This window comes from Phycodurus eques, chromosome 13 (genome assembly GCF_024500275.1).
Source record: "Phycodurus eques isolate BA_2022a chromosome 13, UOR_Pequ_1.1, whole genome shotgun sequence".
Classification (NCBI taxonomy): domain Eukaryota; kingdom Metazoa; phylum Chordata; class Actinopteri; order Syngnathiformes; family Syngnathidae; genus Phycodurus; species Phycodurus eques.
Window position 1 is genome coordinate 21,498,137 of NC_084537.1, and position 25,993 is coordinate 21,524,129.

The following is a 25,993-nucleotide window of genomic DNA, read 5'->3' on the forward strand; positions in this document are numbered from 1 at the left end:
CCATATAAAATAGCCCTTTTTTAAAATTAATGTCACAATATTGTTTTCCCAACATCACTTATGCTAAAAGAATTACATCAAAACATATCCTTGACGTGATATATTTTTTACCGGGGTTGAGATTTCTGTGAGAAATAAGGTCCCCCAGGTTTTTGCCCTTGCGCCAATGATAATGCTAGCTACCTTTTCTTGCAAAACTTTGAGGAATTTGTCAAAATACTCCACTATTCTGCCTTTAATGTCATTTTTTTGTAACTGAGGTTGAAATTAAGTTCAAGGAAAAAGTTCCCCAGGTTTTGGGTCTTGCACTATCTATTGCTAATACTCACAAATATGAGCTAAATAATAATAATATTATTTTTTTTAAAAAAGCTACTTTTTGTTTGTATGACTGTGTAATTTGTCAAAATACCAAACTCATCTGTGCACAGCTGTATCTTTGGCATTTCAAGCTCTACAGTCATGATTGAGCGTTTCAGTAATAAGACCGCAATCAAAACGCAGTGCAGCAAAACGGCACACATACATACATCTTGCGCTGGAATAACAACATTCCGCCGCTTTTTTTTCCCCCTCCATAAAACTATCTCAACATTCAGAAAGAAGTTGAAGATTCCTTCAGTTTTTTTCTTCATGCGTGTGTGCACGTGTGTGTGCGCGTGCGTGTGTGTGTTTGAGTTGCGCCCACTTCCTTCATGGTAACAGCTGTCAAAACGTTGTCGGATTACAGCGCACCGCAAAGTTGCAGCTCGTATTAGCAGCCTGGTACCGGAGGGGAGGCAGGAAGCGAGTGAGGGGGAGTCCGGCGAAGACGCTCCCGAAGCTGCTAATTTAGGTACACGTGTCATGGGGATTTGCTATTCCCGTATTAGAGCAGATATCCAATAATTATGTTTTGCTTTGGTAAAGCTCAACATTTAAATTCCTATAAGCCACATTTTGTTGAGAGAGAAAACTCCCCGAAATCTCCCCTTCGCCTGCTGAGGAGGGGAATGTTGAATTAATAATAGCGCTGCAGGACGGGGGTAATTTCCCCCACCGGCATAGTAATGTAATGTATGTCTGAGCGCTGTGTAAAAAGCCAAAGATGAGTCATGTGTTTCATTTCACGGTGACTTTGTTTGACGGCGAGGTCGAAAAAAAAAAAACTCAGAGGGAGGCCGCCGTGACGAGTACACGAAGACGTCAAAGCAAAGTGATCTTGATCCGGCATGAAACTGTGAAAACGCAACAATGTGTCTGTCATATATATTACTGATAACATTCAGAGAAGGTCTCAGCTTTTAGCATACTAGAATATTACAACGCTGTAACTCATAGGCATGGCATGCATTTGTTACCTGGGCCTTCAGTAGGGACTTACCCGACTTAATCCACCTCTTAATACCACCACTGTCACGTCGCATTTATAGAAACCGTCAATACTATACAAAATACAGTGTGTGTGTGTGTGTGTGTGTGTGTGTGTGTGTATATATATATATATATATATATATATATATATATATATATATATATATATATATATATATGCATCCATCCATTTTCTTTACCGCTTATCCTCACTCAGGTCGCGGGCTGCTGGAGCGTATCCCAGCTATCTTCGGGCCTGCGTGGGTTTTCTGCGGGCACTCCGGTTTCCTCCCACTTCCCAAAAACATGCATGGTAGTTTAATTGAAGACTCTAAAATTGCCCGTAGGTGTGAATGTGAGTGCGACTGGTTGTTTGTTTATATGTGCCCTGCGATTGGCTGGCGACCAGTTCAGGGTGTGCCCCGCCTCTTGCCCGAAGATAGCTGGGATAGGCTCCAGCCCTCCCGTGATCCTTGTGAGGATAAGCGGCTCAGAAAATGGATGGATGGATGGATATATATGTATATCGTCAGTCAAACCCAAATGACTCACCATGAATGTGTGAAAATAATTTAAAAAATTCATTTTTATTATTTCAGATTTCTTGTCTCGCCTTTGTTATACAAAGATGTTAAATAACTTAAATACATTCTTACCAGTCACTTGTGATCTGCTTATATCTACGAGCTATACACATGAGGTAGAGGACAATAATTTAGGGTTCCCATAAGACAAGACAAAAACCTTGTTGGTGTGTTGGTATCGGGGTGTGTGTTTTGTGCACGAAAGGCACAAGACCGAACAAAAACAAAAAGTACTTGCAAAAGTGACAACAATCTATAAAGACTTTTCACAAAATAGTAGATTATACAAACAGATCAAATCCAATGGAAATATTGTTGTGATGGTGCACATGAATACAGATTTGTTAGGATTTTGTTAGTGCTTTGAAAAAACAGCAAGTTTGCATATGGATACATGTGTCTTGAAAATAAACAAACAAACAAACAAAAAAATACAGGATATAAAATCAATGGAGTCATATTTACACTAAACACATGCTCATAATATATTTAAAAAATAATTTATTTTTTTCTACAAAATAGATTTTTTTTGTACATGGTCTACTGCTAACTAAACAGTGCAGAGTTTTGGATTTTGAGAATGTGGTATGACATCAGCATCCTTTTGCCGCATCATTCTCCGTATGTACAATCTATAAACAAAGCCAAAAGAATGCACTCAGTGGGCATTTGGTATTCCTGTTTGTCTTCAACGGGTTCACCAGCCAAGAGAAGTTGGTGTTTTCTTGGTGGAGGGGGGCTGAGCACATACCAAAAGTGTGCTGTGGCAAGCAGGCATTTGCGCTGCATAGTTATTATGGTTTGCATGTAGCGTGCAAACTTCTGTGTGTGTCTTTTATTTGCTTATCGAAATGCTTCAAATTCTGGACCACGGTTGCATGGTGCAGTATCTATGATTAGAGTCTGTACAGTGGTACCCTGAAGTTCTAACTCCCTAAAACTGATTTTTGGGTAAAATTATGCATTTGGACATTCAACGTGTTGCACGTCACCTGACCTCATTTCAAAGGATATATAGGTTTAGGTTTGTGCTTCCCATTTTTGTTTTAAACAAGGACTCTCCACTAGTATTGGCCAACTTAGATCTGGTGTGATTTCATTTTGGTAAGATCCTACTTGCTATTCTTATTCTCATGTTTTTCATAGGAGTCTCAGCCGGAACCGTTACTGACCAACATTTTGTGCACAAATGACTTAGATTCAGATCTTGTGTGACCGGTGTTATGCATTTGAGTCCATCTGTTTGTGCTGTCGGACAAAAAGGAGTCAGGATGTAGATAGCTACATTAGCTAGTAATGCTAGCTGTCGACTTGATAGCTGACACATGCTTGTCAATTAGAAACAAAAGGTGGCGTTCAATTTGTGTTAGTTACGTTTTAAATGTTTTACATTTGACATGGAGTACTGAGTTGAGATGTAGACTGCTATGTTAGTTTCTCGTGCTAGCTGCTTGTCACCGAAACGTAAGTGTTATCCATGTCTATGTTATGTTTAAAATATTTTACATTTGACATGACAATGAGCACTTAGTAAATATGTAGACTGCTACATTGGCTTCTCGTGCTAGCTGCCAAATCATTCATGAGTGAGCTTTGTTTTACATCATCAGTAGTTGATTTCATGTAATTCTTGCGTGAGTTAAGGGAGTCTTTAAAGAAAGTAATATTTGACCTGCTAACTGTATGGCAGTTAATAATGTAAAGCTGACCGTAAACATTGTCTGTTTATTACAGTTTTACGATGGCAACAGTTTTGGACGAACTGCAGGGTATCACTGTAGCTTGTTGCCTAAAATAGTTGAACATGTGCCTTTTTACCACAGAAGAAGAAACCTATTTACAAAAAGGGGCTTTCTGGGCTTCGGTGTGGGAACGAAGGCTGTCATACAAAGCTGGGTCCCCCCTCACTCAGTAGTCACAAACAAGGCATACACAAGTTCCTATATACTGTATATTTTATAGATGACGATTACTAGAAGCTAAGTGCAGACAATACAGAAGCCTTAATCTTCACGGTCTACTATGACTGGCTGATTATGCAAATGAGGAATATGGCTCAATGGTAATCGTATGGTGGCTACGCCCATCCACAGTTTTCTAGCAAGACCGCTGTCGTCTTCATGATTGATGGTTACCCTAAACAGTCGTAGTGGTCCGAGTCATTCCCTGAATGTTGTTCGGATGAAGGCAGAGGGACGTACACTATTTGTATTCCTCATTTGCATCCGCCCATCAGTCACAATATTAGGTTCACCTGCGCAAATTCAAACCAGGGAACAGAAAAGGTAACTTTACCCCCAAACTGTTCTCATGTGGACTTGTCCAAAATATATAGCCCGACCATAATTCCCATAGTGTATTTATTTAACATTGTTTATTATTGCTGTTGGTAATGCAGAATTGCACTGTGTCACACTTGAGAGCTGGTTCTACAGCACAATTGTACATACAGCTCTTGTATTGGATCTCTTGGGTGTTCAGGTGTCCCTAATAAAGCGTCCAGTTAAGTGTATAATGCAACTTACAGCTGCAAATGTATGTATTACTTAAAAAAAAAAAAAAAAGTTTAGATTTGTTTTCCCCGCCACGTGATGGAGAAGTCCTCGTTTAAAGCTTCCAACCGGCGGAAACGGTCGCGCAAACGGCAAAGCGTCTGTGCAGTTTAGTGGTTTGTTTTAACATAAAGTTAGATAAGTGGCTTGTATAATGTCTTTACAATATAGATATATATGTATATATATATATATATATATATATATATAACGTTATTATAAAGTTATTTACATGCATATGCAAACACACAATGTGTGCGCGCGTAGATATGTGCGTGTAAAGTTCTAACACCCTGTCTGTTTTTTGTTGGAAGTCATCAATGGATCCCCGTCTCCGAATACAAACACACATGCGTCGTCCTTCAGTCTCTTGGCTATGCTTGCACGTGAAAAGAACTGTTTGGAAAGCAGAGTCTGGTCAAGGCTTGAGATGTTCACCCAGTTGTCTGAGAAGAAGTTGGTCTTTGAATTTGAAAAAAACAAAACAAACAAAAAAAAATCCCTCAAAGTGCTTATCAGTGTCACCACTTCCGTGATGGCGTTCAGCCCTTACAGGTGTACACCTCCTCCCTCTGCGTGCACTGCTTGCATTCCACATAGCAGCACCAGCGCACTTGGCACTGGCAGGGCCGCGTCACCTCCCAGCTCTGCGTGTTGTGGCCCCGCCCGCAGCAGATAGCGTCGCAGTTCATGTCCTTGTAGCACTTGCGGGCGGCAGTGCCCGACGAGTACTTGCTGGGCCTGCAGAAGCTGGGCGAGTCCTCGATGTGCAGCAGGTCCATGGTGCGGGGGATCTGGTCGTTGACCTGCAGGGGCGGAGCCGGCTGCTGATGTTGTTGGCTCCGGCCCGTGGCGGAGATGTCGCCCTCCCCTGTGGCCTCGTTGGTGGAGCTGCCCACCTTGACCGAGGTCTCGTAGCGCTGCTTGAGGTGCTTGCTGACCTCGTGGAAGGGCTGCAGCTGCCTCCAGCAGGTCTGGACGGTGCAGGAGCCGGAGACGCCGTGGCACTTGCAGGTGGTCTCCACGCCAGCCTTGATTACCTGCACACCAGAAATACGGCACTTACCAGGTGAATTCATTTCACGAGCTTAGCTTGTAACGTGACTTTTAAGTGCCCAAATTTATGAGTTTTTGGTTGGTAATTTTTTTCCTGCTTTGTGGAGTGTGGGAAGTGAAAAGAAGTGGCACAATCCAGATTCTTTAATGCCCCATACACTTTTATCCGTTTACTGGACAAACAGTCGAACACACAAATGCAAAATGGGAACACTCTCAAAGAGCGAGTCCAACTCCAGCCCCTGACATCACTCACTAGGCCACGCCCCTTAAGGGCACACATCCAACACACAAAGGGGTCATCAACCTTATTTGAAACTGAGAGCTGCTTCTTGGTTACTGATTAATGAAAAGTTTGATACACATTTCTGAAATAACAAATTTGCACAAACCACCTTTTATTATGTTATTATTAATAATGAATGATATTCACCTATGTGAAAGTACTGATCATATTAACCATTTCTCACAATAATGTTCGACAATGACTTATCGAGGTAGCAAGCATACACAACAATTTATTTCTATAAATCTCTGGAGGTGTTTTCAAATGATCACTTCTTCATCATTCTTAGGAAATCACAGTCCCCCATCACTGGTGAGCTATTGTTTACCACACGTCTGCCAGCTATGTACAGTAATTACACTTTATAAGAAATTTATTTATTTCCCCTTTTATTCCGTTTTTATACAATGTTGTGCCATTTTTCTTTATTAAAAACGTGTAACAACAAATTGTGGTGGTTTTTGGGGCTGGAACGGATTAGTTGCATTTCAGGTCATTTCAATGGGGGAAAAGCGTATTTTATGTAGAAATAGGGTGTGTAAAGTCTTCTTTAATTCACAATCCTTGGGGTATTTGGATCAGTTAGATCTGATTTAAGTCAGACTGCCTGGCCCTCTCGCCCTTAAATCAGCTGGGATTGGTTCCAGGTTCCTGAACGGGATAAGCGCTGTAGAAAATGAATAAATGAGACATTAAAGGGAGTCTGTCATTAGTGGGTGGACTGTTGTGGTTTCGGAAGATGAAGGTGCGCCTTTATTGATACAAGTCTCTGGGTTCATACATGCAGCAGTGAATAACCACACATGGCATTTTAATAAAAGTCAATCACTATTATTATAATGATGATAAGTGGGAGGAGGTCGTTAGATGAGTTCTTCTTTCGAGACCTGCAAATTTTTGACAGTATACAGTACCTATGCTTTTACTTTATGTGCTTTTAAAGCCAAGGTACGAGCCGACCTCAAGTGTGGTAATCATTCCATCACTACGAGAAAAAAATATATAGATATATATATATATATAGAAGCGAAATAGTCATAAGCTAAAAAAAAATAAAATAGCGCCGCATTCGCATCCTCGTGCCCCAGCCCAAAAAAATCTGACCGCGAACCGTCAAAAGCAATGAGCGTCTACGGATCAATGACAATAACACATTGTCTCAGATGAGGGGTTTTTGGATAGCACCTCAGTTTCTCCGCCGCGACTGCGAAAGAGATCAGGAAGTGCACATTCATCACGGCAACGGGTCGAGAAAATGCGATAGGTCAGCTTTTTTGGGGGGTGAGCGGGCCAGCACATTCCACTACGGTCCTCTTGCGAATTGATCCCAAAACGTGGTAGAAAAAAAAAAAAAAAAAAAGGTACAAAACAATGTTGTAAATCTTTAATCGCAGATAGAAGCTCCCCAGGGGAAAACAGTTGGAGAGGCGAGCTGCAAAGGAAGGTCTCAAATGGGATGTCTGGGCCACCTGTTTTGGGGTATAGTGTAGTTCTTTTTCAACCCAAATATACAGAAAGTCACACATTCCAATCCTTTAGTTTGCTTTGGCTCCACCGATTACAACTGTCCTTGTATTTTAAACTATCAGCTTTTTTCATCTTGCCAACATATTTTTACACCGTACATCTGATAAGACAATACTGACAAATGAAGACTTTGAAAGGGTGAGAAAATGTATAATTGAACTGTTTTTAAAACTAAAGGAAGGGTCACGGGCCAAAACTACTGGGTTTTTGTTGTTGTTGTTTTTTTCCTACTGTGATGATTAAATGCTGTTGGTGTGGTACCTTGAAGTTTGAACACCCCCAAAAACAAAGATTTGCGTGAAAAATAAGCCCCAAAGCTTCGAGTTTGAACCATCATATCATGGACAGCATGGTTAGCATGTCTGCCTCACAGTGAAGATGGAGAGCTTTTCGACCAGTGGTTGGACTCGGACTCTACACTCACAAACGCCGGTCGACCGGTACATCTATGATGCATGATTGACATATTTTATGTGTTTTACATATGAGCCGGATTCAAACCCGGAACATTTTGTATGCGATGCAGATATGCTAACCACAATTGCCCTCATTAAGTAGAAAAATTGCTTTTGCAAAACAAGTTGAGACTTGCGCTAAAATTATTGTATGACCTTTTTATGTTGACAATTTGAAACAGCCAAGTCATCGTATAATAATGATTTATCTTTTTCTTAATCTGTTCAGCTAATAAATCACATTTGCCGGGAGGAAGAAATGTGGACCTTCATAGGGGTGTGCCTGCATTTAGGATGCTCAAACAAGACAGATGGGTCCAAATGATTACAACTGTGTTGGGATATTTTCCCTCTTGATCATTTTGAACTCGACAACCTTATCTAATAATTAAAAAAAAAAAAAAAAATGCCATAACAAATGCTCACCTTCAGGCCCACGTTGGTGTTGTGCATGTCCACGCGTGCACGCAGGTCCTTGTTGGAGCGTTTGCCCAGAAAGTCCTTGACAAACTTGTTGGCGTATTTCAGGTTGTCGCCGCAGCCGCCCCACTGCCACGCCTTGCGGTTCTCCAGGTCGGGCGCCTCGTCGCACGTGCAACGCTCCATGCGGCCCGCGCTGCACGCTTTGGCCATGGCGTGCGTCAGTCCTGCCGAGGAAATGGCGTACAGGAAGGCGGTCTCTTTGAATCCTTGGGGAAGCAAATATATCATTGTTTAGCATATGTAATCGATTGCTACTTTTTACTGCTTTTTACTCTACGTGAAGGTTGTTAACCTTGTTGTTCTGTATAATAAAAATGGGGCAATTTTTAAACACATTTTATTAATGCATTTTTTTAATATTTAAATTTGACCTGCAACATAACAGGAGGGTTAACATAAGTCATTTAAAATAGCTCGGAGACAAGCGTTATATACTATTCTATGGAAGAGGTGATGCCCGTTAAAGTGTTTGTAGGAATGCATTTTTTAAAAATCAGATCAAACGAGATTTCTAGTACATTGCATTTCGTATCAAGTAAAACCAGAGTTTTTAACAAAATGAAAAAAAACAAGCACAAATATTGTGGAGCGATCACATGTCAGTCTATCGGAACTTTGCCACATATCACAAGAAATTAACTGGTGCTGCTGTTTTGGTAAGCAGTTCAATTCAAATGGGCACAGCAATCAAACCCAAAAAAAAAAAAATAATAATAATCTGTTTTTAATCCAAATGGGAAAAGGAGGGGGTTTATTTGATGGAGGCAGTTCTTTGATGCACAAGCAAGCGTATGGCATACTGTATATTAAGCTGGACGGACATTATTTGAGATCATTATTTTCACAAAAATAACCCCAATGCTTTTTTTCCACATTATCCAAAAATAAGTATGTTTTCGAATGAAATATTATTGTACAAAATTATACTACTTCTTCACCAACTTTGATACACTCTGAAGATTACAAATTGCTAATTTGGTTGTTGAGTATAATTTAAATTGAGCCTAATTTAAATTCAAGCTAATTTAAACATCCTGCACAGTGTGAGAGTGGTTAGCATGGCTGCCTCACAGTCGAGAGGTTCCGGGTTTGAATCTTGGCTCAGGCCCTCCGTCGTGGAGGTCAGCTGGGATGAGCTCCAGCTCACCCGCAACCCTAATGAGGACAAGTGCCATCGAAAATGGATGCAGAGAGCGAAGGAACCTATCCCGTACCTCTCTTGAGCATGTTGGCTCGGTGGCGCCCCTCTAAGGTGCAGTTCCACCTCTCGAAGCGGAACTGATACTGGCATTCTAAGGCGCTCGTGGCGATGGCCTCTCGTAAGGTCTCCGCCACGCCCGGGTCACGTCTGCACATCCTGCGCTGCTTCTTTTCCAGTTTGAGCCGGTCGCACAGCTTGTAGTGGGCCCGGCCCACACTCTCCTCCGGTAGAGAGTTCAGTGGCAGGATAGACAGCGGCTCATTACCTGTCAGCCTAAAACAGATACACACGCACACAAAAAGGGGGAAATGAGTAGGAGCGCTTCGGTTGTTTTTTTTTATTATCAAGAAACTGGTGACGTACCAACCAGTTAGGTACGCTACATACCAGGAACACTCCAGTACTCTCTCGCACTCTCTGGTGCCTTTTAAAATTCCAATTTCTCTTCCAAAGGCAGAGTTATAAATCGTTCAGAGAACACAAATCACTGGAGGCTCAATATAAAAGTTTATAACAGAAATAAAAGGGTAACTATCCAGCAGACGCTGTGACGTCGATCATCGGAATTGCTCGGATTCCTTTTCGTGGACACGCATCACGTATTCCCGGGCACTTGTTGCTAGGCAGAATATGTGGAATACAATGCATAAAATATGACGACTGTATTCTAGCTATGGGTACGAGGCTGTTTAAATGACAAACTAGGCGCTGACGTTAATCTACTGTGTATCTGTTGCGCAAATAGCGGCCGGCCGTGTTTATTCAGTTAACCACAAATTGGCTGTTTACAGCGGGTGTTTCTGTTTTGGTTAGCAATGGAGGTTAAAAGGGCTCGGCATTTGTGTATGAACGATAGTTACTTACCTCTTCTTCCTGATGGGAGAAAAGCAGGCATCCGTTTAAGAAAAAGACCTTTATTCATCTAAACTCAAAAGGGTCAATTTGACCCGCAACATAACAGGAGGGTTAATGGGGGTTAATATACTTTCATCATTGCTCTACATTAAATATAGATTATGGCTCTGTTCCTGTCCAAATACTTCTGGACCATATCAAGAAAAATCCAAAATTGAGCAGCGATGGATAGAGTTTCAAAACAACAGCAACCAGCCAATGTGACAGTGAGCATGTTAATATGCTGCGATACAGCGGAGGGGCGCATTCACAGCTGTGTTGTATAGATTTAAACAGGACCAGACCGCAGGATTTACACTCTCATTATAGAATCCCCATACAAACAGAGAGAATTCACGGTACTCGGGATCTTTCACGCTGCAGCTGCACACAGAACATGTGGCGCACTCACACTCCTTTCCTCAGTTTATTTAAGGGAAGCGTATACAAAAACAAACAAGCGAGGCCCCGCCGCAGAGCTGGCAGGCCCCCGAAGACCACCGTTCTGAGGTCGCCATGCGTAAACACACACACACACACACACACACACGAGGGGACACGACAGTCGGCCTGTGACTGTTTTGGTCACGGCGACTGACGGGATTGGCAGCCGAGCTGCTCATTATGTCTAATCTCTGGCAGCCTTTGCACCCTTAGAGTGAAACCAAGGAATAAATGGATTTGCAGAGAGTCACAAAGGCACACGTGTTTGGAGTGAGTGCCACTGCAGGAGTTTTTACGCTTCGTTTAATGCTGTATTGGATCAAATGATACACTCCAATAAGTTTTATTCTGTCCTTAACCTTGCTGATTCAATGACAACTCGTGGAGACCGAAGTCTGTCAGTGAATAGCTGCATGGTTACGGTGGAACCTCTGCCGTGGAAAACGATACATTCCGGGACATTGCATATTTTCACCTATTTAAATTCATCTGAACTGTATTTGAACACAAATAAAATGCAAGCAGAAAAGACCGTATGTCTTGTAGGTGTTGAATCGACTAGTTGACTTTACGAATCCGCATCGATTTTTAAAGCTTGATGTCGACTACGGTAATCACTGATCACGTGCGTTAGGCATCTCGTCTTCGAGTCAACCAATTTAAAAGGACTTTGGACTCACCCGTCTGCTGCCGTCGTAGGATTATAATGCTCTGTGATCAGCGAAATGTCCGGATAATAAAGCCGCACAGTCTTTATACATCTGTGCAGGCGCAACAGCGGGAAAATAAGATGGTTTTGGACCAGCATAGCGTTTAGTCTCACTAGCAACTGTGTGATCATGATCAACCAACTACCGGAGACAAATTCCTTGTGTGTTTTGGACATACTTGGCAAATAAAGATGATTCTGATTCTGATTCTGATTCATATCACAACATGCACCAACATCACAAAACGTGTCGCTTGACAACACTTCCCCTTAACACGGCATATGACTGTACTTTGCGACAAGTGTGTGGTATTGTTTTACCAAACAATTCGACCAGTAGTCACAAATATGCAAGTATGTAACACAAGATGAAACCAGCCGAGAAAGAAAAGAGACGTGCAGGGCTCCCACTAATTACCACGACTACATTCAGTGTAATCGTGAGTTGTGTTCTAAATCATGTGTTTTTCTTTTTTTCCGGTTGCCAGCCCGTTGAAATTTGTCTTTACGTAAGCAGGTCCGTGACACAAAAAAAGGTTTGGGGACCGCTGTGCCGTGCTGAAAAAACATCGACTTTGACTCGACTTTCATCACACTGTAGTCGACTACAAAAAAAACAACAACTGTAAAAACTCGTACAAAATGATCGCTTAAAAAAACAACAAACGACAAACCGCGATATTGCAGGGGAACATTCGCAATTTGTTCCAGTATCAAACTATCCCCATCAGAAAACATTTGTGGTCATATTTAACATTCTTAACTGTCATTCAAGTTTTTAAAAAAAACCAGTCAGAAAAAAAATAAGTTCAATGAAGATGAATTTGAATGAATTTGATGAATGAATTTTTGCCACAGATGAGCCTCATATTTTTTTTAATACTTCCTCTTGATTCTCAACTGATTCTCAACGAAAGATTTAGTCGAATTCCAAAGACATTGACAGCTGCCATTGCCTCAATGTTCTGTTCAAATTCAAGAAAGAATCAGAAGAAGAATCAGATCAAAAAGCTCAACAAGCATTCGCTTGATAGACTCTAGTCGGGAGAAGCCCTCAGTGCATTTGACCTTCTTCTAATGCAGACGTGTCCTGTTCTGATAAAACTGCTGCTATGCCACCTCTACTGCTCACCATTCACAACCCTATCCTCATACATACGTGTATATATCAAGTTAAGTGAGAGTAACGCAAGAAAACAGGAAGTCAGGCCACAGACTTGACCAAATATTCCTAAATACTTTGCGAAAGCGGCACACCGATCCACTTGCAATGTCATTACCGCCTTTCAGACGAGACTATCAGCGCTAGGGCGAAAGTCACCAGGGTTCTTTAACGAGAGATTTGTTTTATTAAGTCAAATAACCGACTGAAGTGTTTCCCCCGGAGTCCTCACTTTCATTCCAACGGATTTAATGGCTTCCATATGCTATGCGATATTGTCTTAAGGCTTGCGTGTGCGCGGCATGCCTGGGAACGCGCGCGGCTCAATCGAACGCGGACGAGGCGTCGGGGATCGGCTTTCGGATCGGGTCAAATGGTTTCCTTTTTGCCTTGCTGTTACGTGTCTGACAGCTCTGGATTCTGAAATGGAAATCTGGCAAGCTACGTCTTGACACCGGTCGCTCTCCTGGCATACTTACAGAGGGAAAACATGTATGATGGCAGCAGGCGCTCAAATGCGCAGGAACGCTGGAAAAAAAATAGAGGTCTTCTTTTGACGACACTTCTTTGGCTCGGTGCACACACATATAAACTTCGGAAGTTCCGAAATTGCCGTTTGGATAGTTTATCGATCCCATAGGAATTTCTGGAAATTTCTGGAAATCTTGATCATTTTAGAGTCGACAGATCAACACAAAGGAAGAAACAAGACGTATTGTCAAGTTTACAACTGATTCTTTTACGAAAGAGCCTCGGTAGAGTGTGAAAGAAGCGTACAAGGCTACAACCAGCATGGTACCACCTCCTCATGCAGATTACCAACTTAGTCACACACTGATGTGTCTGTCACTCCGTTTTGTACTTTTAACGAGCAATGTGGGATGGCCTGCCGTGGGATGGCATTCGACTAATGGGTATAAACAGCCTTTTTCACACAACTGGGTTGAATACTGGACACAAGATGTTTTTTAAAAAATGGATGTTCAGGAGCTGTAAATTATCGCAATCTTTATTGTGACCGTCCACAGCTTTGTGGTTGGTTAATGCAGACAAACAAACAGTTGGACCGGGTTTCCCAAACATATGTTTGTGGCCCAAAACAGGTCCCAGGTCAGTTTTTGTTTGGGCCTGAGAAAAGAGCCACATTTCAAATGTGGGTCTTGGGCTGGAAACATTCGGAAAAACCTTACTGAAGGGGCACCATAGATTATTGGACTCTTAGAAATAAACCAGATTTCCAACAGTATGTAATTTACTGGCAAGTGACATTCTTAGAACATAATTACCAAACACAACTTCTTGGCCAGCCTGACTACTAGTCCTCATGATGGACACACACTGCTGTGGTAAGCCACAAGAGGATTTCTAACAGTATAGAATGTATCTACAAAAGAAGCACTATTACAACATGGAAATAAGGTACCAAGCACAAATTTTGTAACTTCTTGGCCATAACAACCTGATACCATGTTGATCGTACGCTGCTGTGGGATGTTATTCCACATAGAGAAATAAAATCAGGCTTTCCAACCATATTATAGGCAAGAAAGATTCTTACAACATCGAGATCTAGTAATCTACCAAACATGAAATTTTGCAATTTATTATCCACAAAAATCTGACACCTTCTGCTAATCCTGCTCGCACATTGCTGTGGGATGAGTTTCCACAAAGTGAAATTCACTATCCAACAGTATACAAAGGGCATTTTTAAATCATAGAATAATACACCACGTGCAATTTTCCCAACTTTTTCTTCTAATCTACACACTCTTCACCACGAGTAACATTAATTTTATGAGGAAAAAGAGACTAGAGTAGAAACGTGTCGCCACATCTGACGGCTGACAAACTAAATTCGACTTTCAAAACACACGCACGGCCTCTTCGCAAGAGATGTTCATGTGATTAGAGCAGAGTGGTGTGTGCTGCCTGCTCAGATCTTCACAACATCTCGCCATGTTTTCACATCCCGGAGCGTTTTCCCTCAGGTGTTTTTGTTTGAGGTGTTGGCCCAGCAACAGAAGTTACACACGGAATATAACACCGATGTATTAAAAAAAAAAAAAAAAAAAAAAAAAAAGTTGGTGAAGCTTTGTTTTTCCATTCACACACTTGCCTGGACAGACTCCTTGAGGACCTCCTCCCCAGACTATCACTTGCTAGTTTGTTTAGTTCTTTCTCTCCACATGTCAGCACCTCCCATCGGCCGTGACGTTTGCTCTACATACATTTTCCATCTCCATCCCTCATTGACCTTCCCCATCATCACTCCCTTTCTGGAAGTCACCCTCGGCTGGTACTTCTGGTAACACCTCTAGTTTTATAATGTGTTCCACACAATTTATTGTAGTTTATTTATTGTTACATAGCAATGAAGTTCAGCATACAATATGGCTGAAAATATGTGAGTCTTTGTTCTAGATTTACTATTTAACTGCTTTTAAAATTTGTTTTTTGTTTTGTGTTTTCCCTGCCAATGGAAAAGGTAGATAGATAGATAGATAGATAGATAGATAGATAGATAGATAGATAGATAGATAGATAGATAGATAGATAGAACATCTATCAATCTATTACCTTGGCAGGGATAATAGCCAAAATTTTAAAAAGCAGATGAATTTTTAAATAAAATTATGTTAGAATAATAATAATGACAATACAAACAATAATATATAACAAATCATAGTTAATCCAAGATTGGCTTGAAAATATTTTCGTTTTGTGTTGAACAAAAAATATTGAATATATAGATATTCAAATATTGACATCTATGAAGTAAATTGTGTATTGTTTAACTATAAATATTAATTATATTCAATTTACATTTGTAATAGATATATTACATAGATTTTTGGGATATAGAAATGTTTTCTTTTTGTATTTTTTGTTGTATTCGAAAGTAAAAATACTTTTTTTTGCTAAATATGCTTATGTTTTTACACCCACCCACACACTAGCACTTACCAACTTCAATCAACAGCTGATCAGTCACTAGCTGATTGCACCTTGCCAAAGAAAAAGAAAATGAAAACGCAAACCCTACAACTTCTCCATCAACTTGCGGGTTGGTCCCATCACAAGTAACCGCCCTCTTCCTCCTCCTCCCTCCGCCCGCCCTCTTCCTCCTCCCAACTCTCCCTTTATTCCCACTGGTCAATTACTCTAAATGAATGTCAATCATTCCGCCAAGCTATCGGCTCCACACGAAGCCTCCTCCAGACAAAAACATCATCGCGAAAACAACGACAGACGTCCACGTGTCCCGGAGCACCTATGCTTGCGCCTGTTTAAAAAGTGCGGGCCTTAGTCAATAACTTCACATGAGAAGGCATTCGACTCTCGCGCTGCTGCCTTCTTTTGGGTGGCACACAAATCATGGAAATGTTGGATGAACTTCAGACCACCCTGCCCGCCCAATTGCCATCTGGTGTGTGGCAGCACGGGCCATGCCAGAGCTTGTAGGAATGCAGTGGCGGACAATGCTTTGAAAGCCATTTTACCAAAAACTGAAATCCCAACGTTGTGGTCCAGGGGGCTGCGTCAAAGTATAATAGCGGTCTGGTATAATAATACACCGTTTTTAAGTGACATTTTTTTGCAGGTTTGCATGACAAAACACAATGCCTTCAATGGGTATCAATGGCTTTGTTTTGACTAGGCATTTTTCAAGGGGTGTTCTAATTCTTTCAGGGTGTTAAAGGTGATGTGTTTCTTAAAATGTTTGGGATATTCTACTGTACATAAACCAGGGATTCCTACATTGTGGCGTTCACGTGCGTTTTATTGTTCTTGTTCTTTAAAGCAAGAATACATTGCATGTGCCAGCACTCGTCAAACTACGGTACTCTGATTAATATTGGACGGAATAATTCATCAACAACAGGGGTTCGCTATATTTATATATATAGTTACGTCGCAGCTGCTGTTGCGCCCATGACTGAGATGGATGACATGCAGCAGAAGAAGTGTAGCGAAGAGGAAAGAGATGCGCAAAAAGAAATCCAGATCTGCTCGATGACGTTTGTGATCGTGGTTTATTATGGAGATTTATTTACGGAATAAAATTTAATAAGTAGCTTGTCGTTGCTGAATATTTACTAACTCCTTGGTTTTTCTAGTAAACAAAGCAGGCAGGAATGGGCTGATATGCATCATGTTTTCGCGAAAGACCTAAAAATGGCGAACCCCAGGAGCGAGTAGATGCAACGTTTTAAAGATATTTTTTACTTTACTTTGTAGACTTAAGCAGCAGCTGATAAAGAACACGCACGTTTAAAATGTCGCCACGTTTTGACATCTTAGGTTTGAATCCCCTTGAAGTGGCTCATACATTTTCACGGCTGAAACATGTAGGCATGAGAAAGATGCTAGAAGAAGCAGTATCAATTTTTACAGGTCGTGGTAGTGGTATTTGACTGACAGTTGACCGTTGAGCAGTTCACAGTATTTGAGAAACTTGCTTTTTCACGATTTTGAAGCCTCATTTTGTATACTTGTTGATTGTTTTATTTATTTTGCCAATTTGGCAGAGTTGTAAACAAAACTCTTCTCTGTGTTTTGACATTTCTTTTAAGGTGTGTAAGGGAAGAAGGGGTTCATCGGTTCTGTTGAAGGCTGTTTAGTTTCACAAGTTCAGGAACATCTGCCCAATATACGCAAGTTGTGTGCCCTCATGCACCCTTAGTGGTGCCACCATCGCTTGTGCTTAATATAGCGAAACTTTGGTGTAACGTTTTAATTCATTTTGCAGGCTCGCATGACTCAACATGATGCCTTTTGGGGCTGTTTTGGGAAGACTTTTTTTTGCAGTGGGGAGGCTAAAGCTCACATGCTACATTGGCGCCCAAATGAATCCCCTGAGAGTGCAGTAGCATGACAGCTTATGTGTCAAGATGAGTTGAGTCATGATCAGGACAATGTGTGAGCCAAAGTGGAAGTCGGCTATCTCGTATGACTTAACAGGATGTGACCCAGAGTTATGTCATCTGCTGTCCTCACTGGTCCTCTCAGGCCTTGGCAGACCACCGCCGCTATAAGCTCTTGTTTAAATAGAACAATTCTCACGCCCAAGCTTCAATGGCAAAAACATGTTTTATTTATTTATTTATTTTTTTGTTAAATGCACAGCAGAGGCTGGTTCTTTAATCCAGCGCAGCGGTAGTTTGGGAATGGGAGTGTGTGGCATAGTAAGAGGTTTAAGTGCTGTGTGCTTCTAAGGTCAGCGGCTCTGTTATGGTCACTGTGTGACTGGCACAGATTGGGCGAACGGCGGCGTCCCGCGTGACTCATGACCCCAGCCCCTCCGTGTGTTCCAGCCCACGCCATGGCACAGGGCAGGCCTGTACCAGCGCACCGACGCACCTCACACACGCCGACACCAGCTGGGCCCAGAAGCGAGACTCCCGGACTAGGCCGATATTGCTGAGTGAGCGCGAATGCGACGCGATTCGGAACACCGTGTTCCCGTTGTTAAAGGCAAGACTACAAGAATTAAAAACACAACAGCAGCTGCTTGAATCAGTCACTCCTTAGTGGCTGAAAAATGAGAGTTTTCCGCCTGCCTGCACTCAGAGAAAAAGGCAGCTTTCGACAACTACGACTCAGAAGCTAATATCAGACGAAAACAAACGTGGCTTTGGGAAGTTAAGCTATGGCACGAGCATTATGATTGACTCACTGATTGAGGAGTATCTGTAACATTTGCACAACCGACATTGTCCCAGATGATCGCACTACTCGTCACTTTAAACCGCATACACTCCTTGAAGTCTCAGCGCCCTTTGCACAATGGTCATTGCACCGGACTATTGCAATATTAGTCGTTCGAACTGCTCTAAGTGCTAGAGGACTCTGCATCTTTTTGCACAATTGTTTTTTGTCAATGTCTTTATGTCCCCAAAGTGTTCTGTAAATTGACTGTTTGTTGTACTAGAGCGGCTCCAACTACCGGAGACAAATTCCTTGTGTGTTTTGGACATACTTGGCAAATAAAGATGATTCTGATTCTGATTCTGATTATTCTGCTCAACATCACACAGGCGTGGAAACAGGAATTCAGAACATTAAGAATGATGTTCTCTTAACTGTCTGCTTTGCTTTTTCTTTGGCTTTTTTGAGACACTGAAAGAATGAGCAACTACACAAGGGTTGTTATGACTCCAGCGTCATCATACTTAACATAGGTGAGTTTTACTATTGGCAGTGGTAAACCTCTTTTTATGAAGGAAAATGTCAGCTTTTACACACAGTGTGAGGGCTTTTTGGTTAAAATCTTTATTATGAACATGGGATATATGTTAGCTTCTTTTAACCCTTGTATGACAGTTAACTCACGCTGGGATTACAGAGGGAAAATGGACCAACGTGCCTTAAAGAAGGCTACTCATGAGGAAAATGCAAGCAACCAACATCCCAAATGATGGCCCAGCACTGAAAGTGTCCTTAGTCGTGATTACTTTTCCAACAGTTTTGACGACTTGGCCTGCAAACAGCATCAAACGTCATCCCATTGAGAGTTGGACATCAACGGGAATTTCCTCGCCGTGTACTGTGATGCTGCACGGGCGCAACACGCCTCCAACAGCTGGAGCTGCTGGCTATTTTATTTTTTTTTTTAAGTCCTCGCCGCAGTCTCTTTGGTGGGGCGATGACGCTCGACTATCTCTGATGTGGCGCGGCCAAACACATTCACGAGCCCTCCTGAGCAATGTAATATTCAGAAGCATTCAGCACGGCCATTACTTGCCTCTTTATAACCCACAATTAAAAAAAACTAAGAAGCGCATCAACTTTTGTGATTTTTCCTGACTTAATATTTAAAATCAACAGGAAGGCCTATTTCACATTCATAGATTCATGCGCCGGCACGGTGGACGGCTGGTTAGCACATCTGCCTCACAGTTCTGAGGACCGGGTTTCAAATCCCGGCCCCGCCTGTGTGGAGTTTGCATGTTCTCGCTGTGCTTGGGTGGGTTTTCTCAAGGCACTCCGGTTTCCTCCCACATCCCAAAAACATGCCTGGTAGGTTGAAGACTCTTAATTACCCGTAGGTGTGAATGTGAGTGCGAATGGTTGTTTGTTTGTATGTGCCCTGTGATTGGCTGGCAGCCAGTTCAGGGTGTACCCCCGCCTCCTGCCCGATGATAGCTGTGATAGGCTCCAGCACGCCCATGACCCGAATGAGGATAACCGGACAACTTCTGGTGTTTCCCAGTGTTGATTACAGTATTAGAAAATAAGTCACAAAATACTCAGAGTTGTTTTTATGTGTTTTTGGTTGATAAATGCATTTAACTTAGCATATCTTGTGTTACGTTGGATTGCTTTATAATGGAGGAAGAATAGCAAAGTGGCCTTCCGCCTCGTGGCATCCACTAGCATAGCAGGCTGCTACATAGGGATGGCAATCAAAGGGTAATGAAAATCCAGTTGTATCAAAGAAGAAGTAAAAAGCTGTCCGCTATCAAAGCTCTCAGGTCTGAGTCATGTCAGTACACAAGTGCTGAGAGAATCCTATCTGCTGGGTAAAGAGCCATACCCCGTGAGGTGGGGCTCAAACCACAGGATATCCTATGAAGTGGGGAAATCCCTGCCTATCAGCCGCGCTCCCCGCCTTTGCCGCACGTCAGGCCTAATCAGCCTTTAAGGCCCCAGTAATGAGACGCCACCCGCCAACTACTGTCTGCCCGGCAACACCGCCGCTCCTAATGAGCCGTAATCATCCAAGAGCTCCCTACGAAACCACCACAAGGCAAAAGAAGGAAGGGACGGCGGCACCCACACCCGGCTCGTGAAATGTTTATATGTAATAAAGCCTTTTAAATGACAACATGAAACATGGCAGTAGTGACTTTTAAAAACTGCTTGAGCTGTGATGAAAACACTACAGAATCATCCCTAGACCCATTTGTTCGCCGATTATTTTGGACGTAACTGGGCAAAGAAAACAAAAACAGAAACATATGATGACAGAATGTTTTTCAAACTCATAGTAAGGAATAATTAGCTGCCTACCCCGACAGTTTTGAAGTGTACTCAACTCTACTACAACTCGTCTCTGTTTTGGGGTAACTTAAAAAAATAGTAATGCAGGAAACTGCACAAAACAAGCCCCATTAAACACATACTATAAGCCAGAACATGATACGCTAACAAAAACATCAGGAATGGAGGAGGGTAAGGGGTTTCCTACCGGATAATAAAAGCATCTATCGCAAGATAGCTATATATTGCTATCAAGCTTTTAAGCTAGCTATGAAGCCAGCTCAACGTCTAATTAGCTAGATTGAGGACAGAAAGAAAACGGCCTGCTGCGACAGACTGATAAGTGTACATGCTAAACGCTAACACAACTCATCTGTGTTGGAACAACATGCCTTGATAAATACCATTTGAAATGTGTTTCTACAAACTGAGGAACAGGAGTTAGCAATGGCGCTAGTGCTAACATAGTAACCAGGCAGGTGTACAAATGTAATAGCAGGGCAACCGCTGAGAGTGTGTAGTCCTTTTGACAAGCCAGTATATCAGCACAACTATTTTGAACACTTTCAGGCAAGGTTATTACCCACTGTTGCTTTACCTGGCTGTTCCTTGAGGTGCTTTTAATATGTGGTCTGTTTAAGCCAGTTTTTCCTCTGTCCATTTTCTAGAGCTCTCGTCCTTATTGGGGTTGCTGTTGAGCTGGAGCCCAGCCCAGCTGATTGAGCGTATACCCTGGATTGGTTGACAGGCAATTGCATGGCACATAAAGACAACCATTCACAGTCACATATACACCAATGGACAATTTGGAGTCTTTACAAGTTAACATGCATGTTTTTGGAATGTGACAGCAAGCCAGAGTACCCGAAGAGAACCCACGGGAGCACGTGGAGTACATGCAAACTCCACAACCTGCAACCTCTCAACTAACCACTATTTTACCGTACTGCCCCCAGTGTTTTTAATGTATTCTAGTGAATTTTATCTTTGAGCAACCCCTGGCCGAAATACACATCATGAACGATTTGATTGAAACCATTTTTATGAAGTGTTAAGCAGTATTCATTTACTCCAAAGCAAAGCATCAAGGTAATCAATTCAATCGCAAAGGAATAGACCTGTGTTTTTGCTTATGCCGGATACTGTGGCTCTCTTGTGATTGGTGATTCCAGCTCAGGGCGTTTTTTTTTTTTTTTTTTGTCTCACATGAACTAAATAAAAATAAACCATTGCCTCTTCGCAATCCAGCGCAGTTTACAAGACCACAAAATGTAAAAAAAATATATATAATAATAATGCCTTTCTGGACATTTAAACCAATTCCAGAGCGCCATCACGTCCTTCAGAGAGACATTTTCCGATTGCAAGTGATAACGGATTTAGCGGGAGAGGGAGCACCTGCCACAACAGGCGCAGGGGGAAGGAAAAGGAGCGCTCGCATTCTTGTGGCAAAGGATGACAATTTAAGCGGGCGCCCGACTACGCCAGGAATCCCTCCCCGCCCTCGGCCGCGCAGACCGTGGCTGGGAGACGATTGTGTTTATGTTTCACTTACGCTCCACCGCACTCTGGAAATTGAGTATGCAACGTTGACCCTCTATTTTGAGTCAATCAGTACCCGGGAGGCCCCCGTGTGGAGGAACATTTATTCCAGCAGGTTGGTGTTGTTTGTCCCGGACTGAGCCGGTGTGACACCGGTGTTGAATTTCTGGGCAGTCGACCACTTTTTTGGAATCTGAGTCACCTGCGCGAGGTCTTTCCTCAGTCTCATGTTCTTGGGCTTCAGGGCTCAATCATTCACCCAAACTCATTCATATTCGACCCAGTGTTGTAAGACCACGTGCTTCCTCCCGCAGACACACAGCAGACCCACAGAGGCAATTGAAAACAAATGCTCACAGAGCGAGTAAATATACATGAACATTAGGGCCATTAGAAGTGATGCGAGCGCCAGTGCTCGCACGCCTGCCAAGCCCACCTTTCCAACTCGGGAATCCGCGCTACCACGTGACCTCTGTGTGCTTGTTTCGGCTGCGGGATTACGTACTGAGCGGGTAAAAAGTGCAATTTCAGGTGCTATGCTGCTACTCCTGCTTTCATGGCAGAGGTCTGCGTTTGGTGATGTGTCCACGCGCCACATACGCGCAGCGTAGTGTAGGAACTGCTGCTTCCACGAGTGCTTTAGTTGCCTTTACATGGGCTTTGGGCTTACAGATAGAAGCGAACAGCGCACACTCGGCTGCTGGCTCTTGTCCTCTTGCCGGTGAAATCCAGCCATTTAGATTCAGCTCGGTCTTTGGCATACACTTGCCGGTGGGATGACAAGAGGAGGCCCGCTAAAGCCTCTCTAGTTGCAAAGTTCAAGCTCCGCCCCCGGTCATCATGGCAACGAAAGTCAGACTCGCAAGTAGCCCAACAGGATATGTGGTGGGGTATACATTCGCTCACTTGAATGCTCTCTCAAACCGGCTTATTTTAGCAAGACAAGAAATACAGTGTGTAAAGTATGCTCTAATACATGATACTTGGGATATTTTCACAAAAGAATGTCACATACTGTACATGTTAATAAGACATCTAGGAACTGTTTGAAATTGGGGGAAAAAAGCATACTATGTCTCCTTTTAAGCACGTGAATACAGTAGAAGGCCAACCGGCAAATCAACAATCGTGCTAAGCCCTCCATTTGGAATACCACACACAGAAAATGACATTTTTGGGTGCACCCCAAGGTGCTAATTTTCAACCGCTGACTTTTACAACTTGGGAACATACCTTTAGGTTTTTGGCCTGGTTAACAACAGACACCTAGTTACCCAGTAGTCTAATGAGATATACTCGTGCAGATCAGAGGTGGGTGAACTTTTCATGGCCGCCAATGGCCATATTTAATGTATGAAAAAAATATGAATCCAATGATTATTTCGCATATTTGTGGTATTTCTCATTACAGGCTGGAGAAATTGCTCTTGTGGGCTGTATATGGCCCACGGACCATAGATTGCCCAACCCTGATGTCGCTTGTAGATTGACTATCAGTCTATTCCTGACCACACCAAACCAGAGAGGCTTGTATATTTGTTAAAAACTATCAGGATGTGGCTCATGCTTCACCTGAAATGTCTCTTTGACTTGTTTAAGGCTTTATATTTTCTTTTTTGACAGGATGCAGGTGACAAACTGGACTATCAGAAGTCAATTTCTGTACAATCTTCACTGCTTATTATTGGTCTATATCCTAACTGTGTACATCCACCAGGACCCAAAAAAATAAAGGTATGTTCGCAAGCTGTAAAATTTAATAGTACAATCACAGTATCCAGTGACAAGTCATTGTACCCCCTAAAAGTAGAATAATCGACTCTTTTTGGGCACTTTAGGTTGACACTGGTGTTAAATCGGAGGTCATGGTGGGTCACGCTTCTTACAGCCTACTTTCCTTGTGCTCAGACACGCACCTTTGCCCTCCACTCTCATGAAACATTGACGTGAGCGTTCCGTGACTGTTATTTTTCATTCATATGAGCGATGGCTGTGAAAGAAAATAGTTTCTGGAGCCTGAGGTGTGTGATGTTTATGCTGGATTGGGGGGGGGGGATGGGGGTGAGGGGGATTTCTCTTTTTTTGTGCAAGCCCAGCAGCAGACGTTTGGGCCACCACCAGTCCAGTGCAGTCAGTCAGATGGCTTTATTGTTACCAGCTGTTGCTTTTGAGGCGGGTATGTATGTACACTCACCTTTTTGCACTCGACTGAGTATATGTTTTGTTTGTTTTTTACGAGCAAAAACAATCCCGCCCGCCACTCAAACGTACTGAGATAACTTTTCCAAACTAATTCAATCCAACGAATGCTACCACGTTGTCGCGTGCATGTCGACTGTGTAGTACTCAATGTGCAATACTTGCAACATAAGTATTCCAAACGTAATCCAACCACAGCAATTGTCACTTGACTTTTGCTGTAAAGCAGTATTTTAAGAAATGACATTTACCAATAACATTTCAGTAATATTAAAAGCATTCCAACGTCAGTTATAATAATGACGCAGACGCGGTGTTTTCTGCTTGCTTTATGTGTCAAATTAACCAATTCACTCATGTCCGCATGCGTTACTCCACTCACTTTGACTTGGGCTTCTATTGAAGCCGATCAGTCACTGGCCCGAAACGGATCATGACAGCAGCGCCGGCGATTGGTTGTGGTGTCACTCGATGTGCGCGCACGTTAAGTACGTAACACCTGACAAATAAATGTTATTCATTTGATTTGTTGAATAGTTTGTCAATCATTTAGGGCCAAATTGACTATACTGTGTAGAGACAGAATATAAAATTGAGGAATTTTTTTCTATTATTTAAAAAAATAAATCTGTTTTATTTTGGCATACAAAACAAACAGAAATGTATTTATAACAAATGTTTAAAGGAGTTACTAGTCAAATATAAAATGTCATTTTGGAAGACTGATGCCACTCCAATCCAATTAAATACCAACAATTAAGGTAGACAACAGCTTGACTCACCCGAAATAGGCTGCGCTGGGTGGCGGCAAGTTGAAGACAAGGACTACCAGTGTGAACGATAACCATCCCAGGAGTAGGTGTCCATCCAGCATTTTGCTGCGGCTCCAGGGCAGATCATTTCGTTTCTCCTGAGTAGCTGTGTGAAGCCCCGAGCTGGACGCGCCACTCTTCTTATACATAGAGCACATGAAGTGCTCCTCCCATCCTGCCACCAGCAAGAGAGAGAGAGAGAGAGAGAGAGAGAGAGAGGGAGGGAGGGAGGGAGGTAGAGGGGGAGATGTCACTATCAAAATGTATCATGTTGTAGTGTCTAAGAATAACGCAATGAAAAACAAACAGCAGTTGTTGTTGTTTTAATATACAGGTATATTGTCTTTTGTCCCTTAAAGGTTACCATAAGTGGGGTGAAGCTAATGTGCTTTAAGTTAGTCAATGTTTTTGACAGGCCTAATTTGGATTACAAATAAACACAATACCGTGTGTTTTTTTACATCTAAATTAGTGCTGTGCAATGTGGACACAATGTTATATCCCGATTTAGGTAATTTTATATCCCGTCAACGATATACAGTGGTGCCTTGAGATGCGAGTGCCTTGACTTGCACGTTTTTCTAGATACGAGCCGTTGCTCGGCCGATTTCTTGTCTTGAGATACAAGCAACCATATGGGAGACGAGTGTGCTTGCGATGCTCACCGCTAACTCAGCTAACTAAAACTTCACAACATCCGGCCACCGTCAATTCATATTGGTGTCCTTGCGGTTGAAAGGACAACATC

At 42.4% G+C, this 25,993-nt stretch overlaps 1 protein-coding gene across 1 annotated transcript; it reads right to left on the bottom strand.

The window, feature by feature from the left end:
• Positions 1–1,964: 1,964 nt before the first annotated feature.
• Positions 1,965–25,403, bottom strand: wnt9a (wingless-type MMTV integration site family, member 9A). The gene is made up of 4 exons (XM_061694125.1): positions 25,216–25,403; positions 9,511–9,770; positions 8,240–8,502; positions 1,965–5,529 (listed from the first exon to the last, which is right to left on the bottom strand). The coding sequence occupies exons 1-4, from the start codon at positions 25,401–25,403 to the stop codon at positions 5,032–5,034; spliced, it is 1,209 nt and encodes a 402-aa protein (XP_061550109.1). The 3' UTR covers positions 1,965–5,031.
• Positions 25,404–25,993: the final 590 nt, after the last annotated feature.

Excerpts from the sequence above, each read along its gene's own strand:
- wnt9a (XM_061694125.1), bottom strand. The coding sequence starts at position 25,403 with ATGTGCTCTATGTATAAGAAGAGTGGCGCGTCCAGCTCGGGGCTTCAC. Across the intron at positions 8,503-9,510 it reads AGCCAACATGCTCAAGAGAG|GATTCAAAGAGACCGCCTTC; the intron begins GTACGGGATAGG and ends TGCTTCCCCAAG. Across the intron at positions 5,530-8,239 it reads ACACCAACGTGGGCCTGAAG|GTAATCAAGGCTGGCGTGGA; the intron begins GTGAGCATTTGT and ends TCTGGTGTGCAG.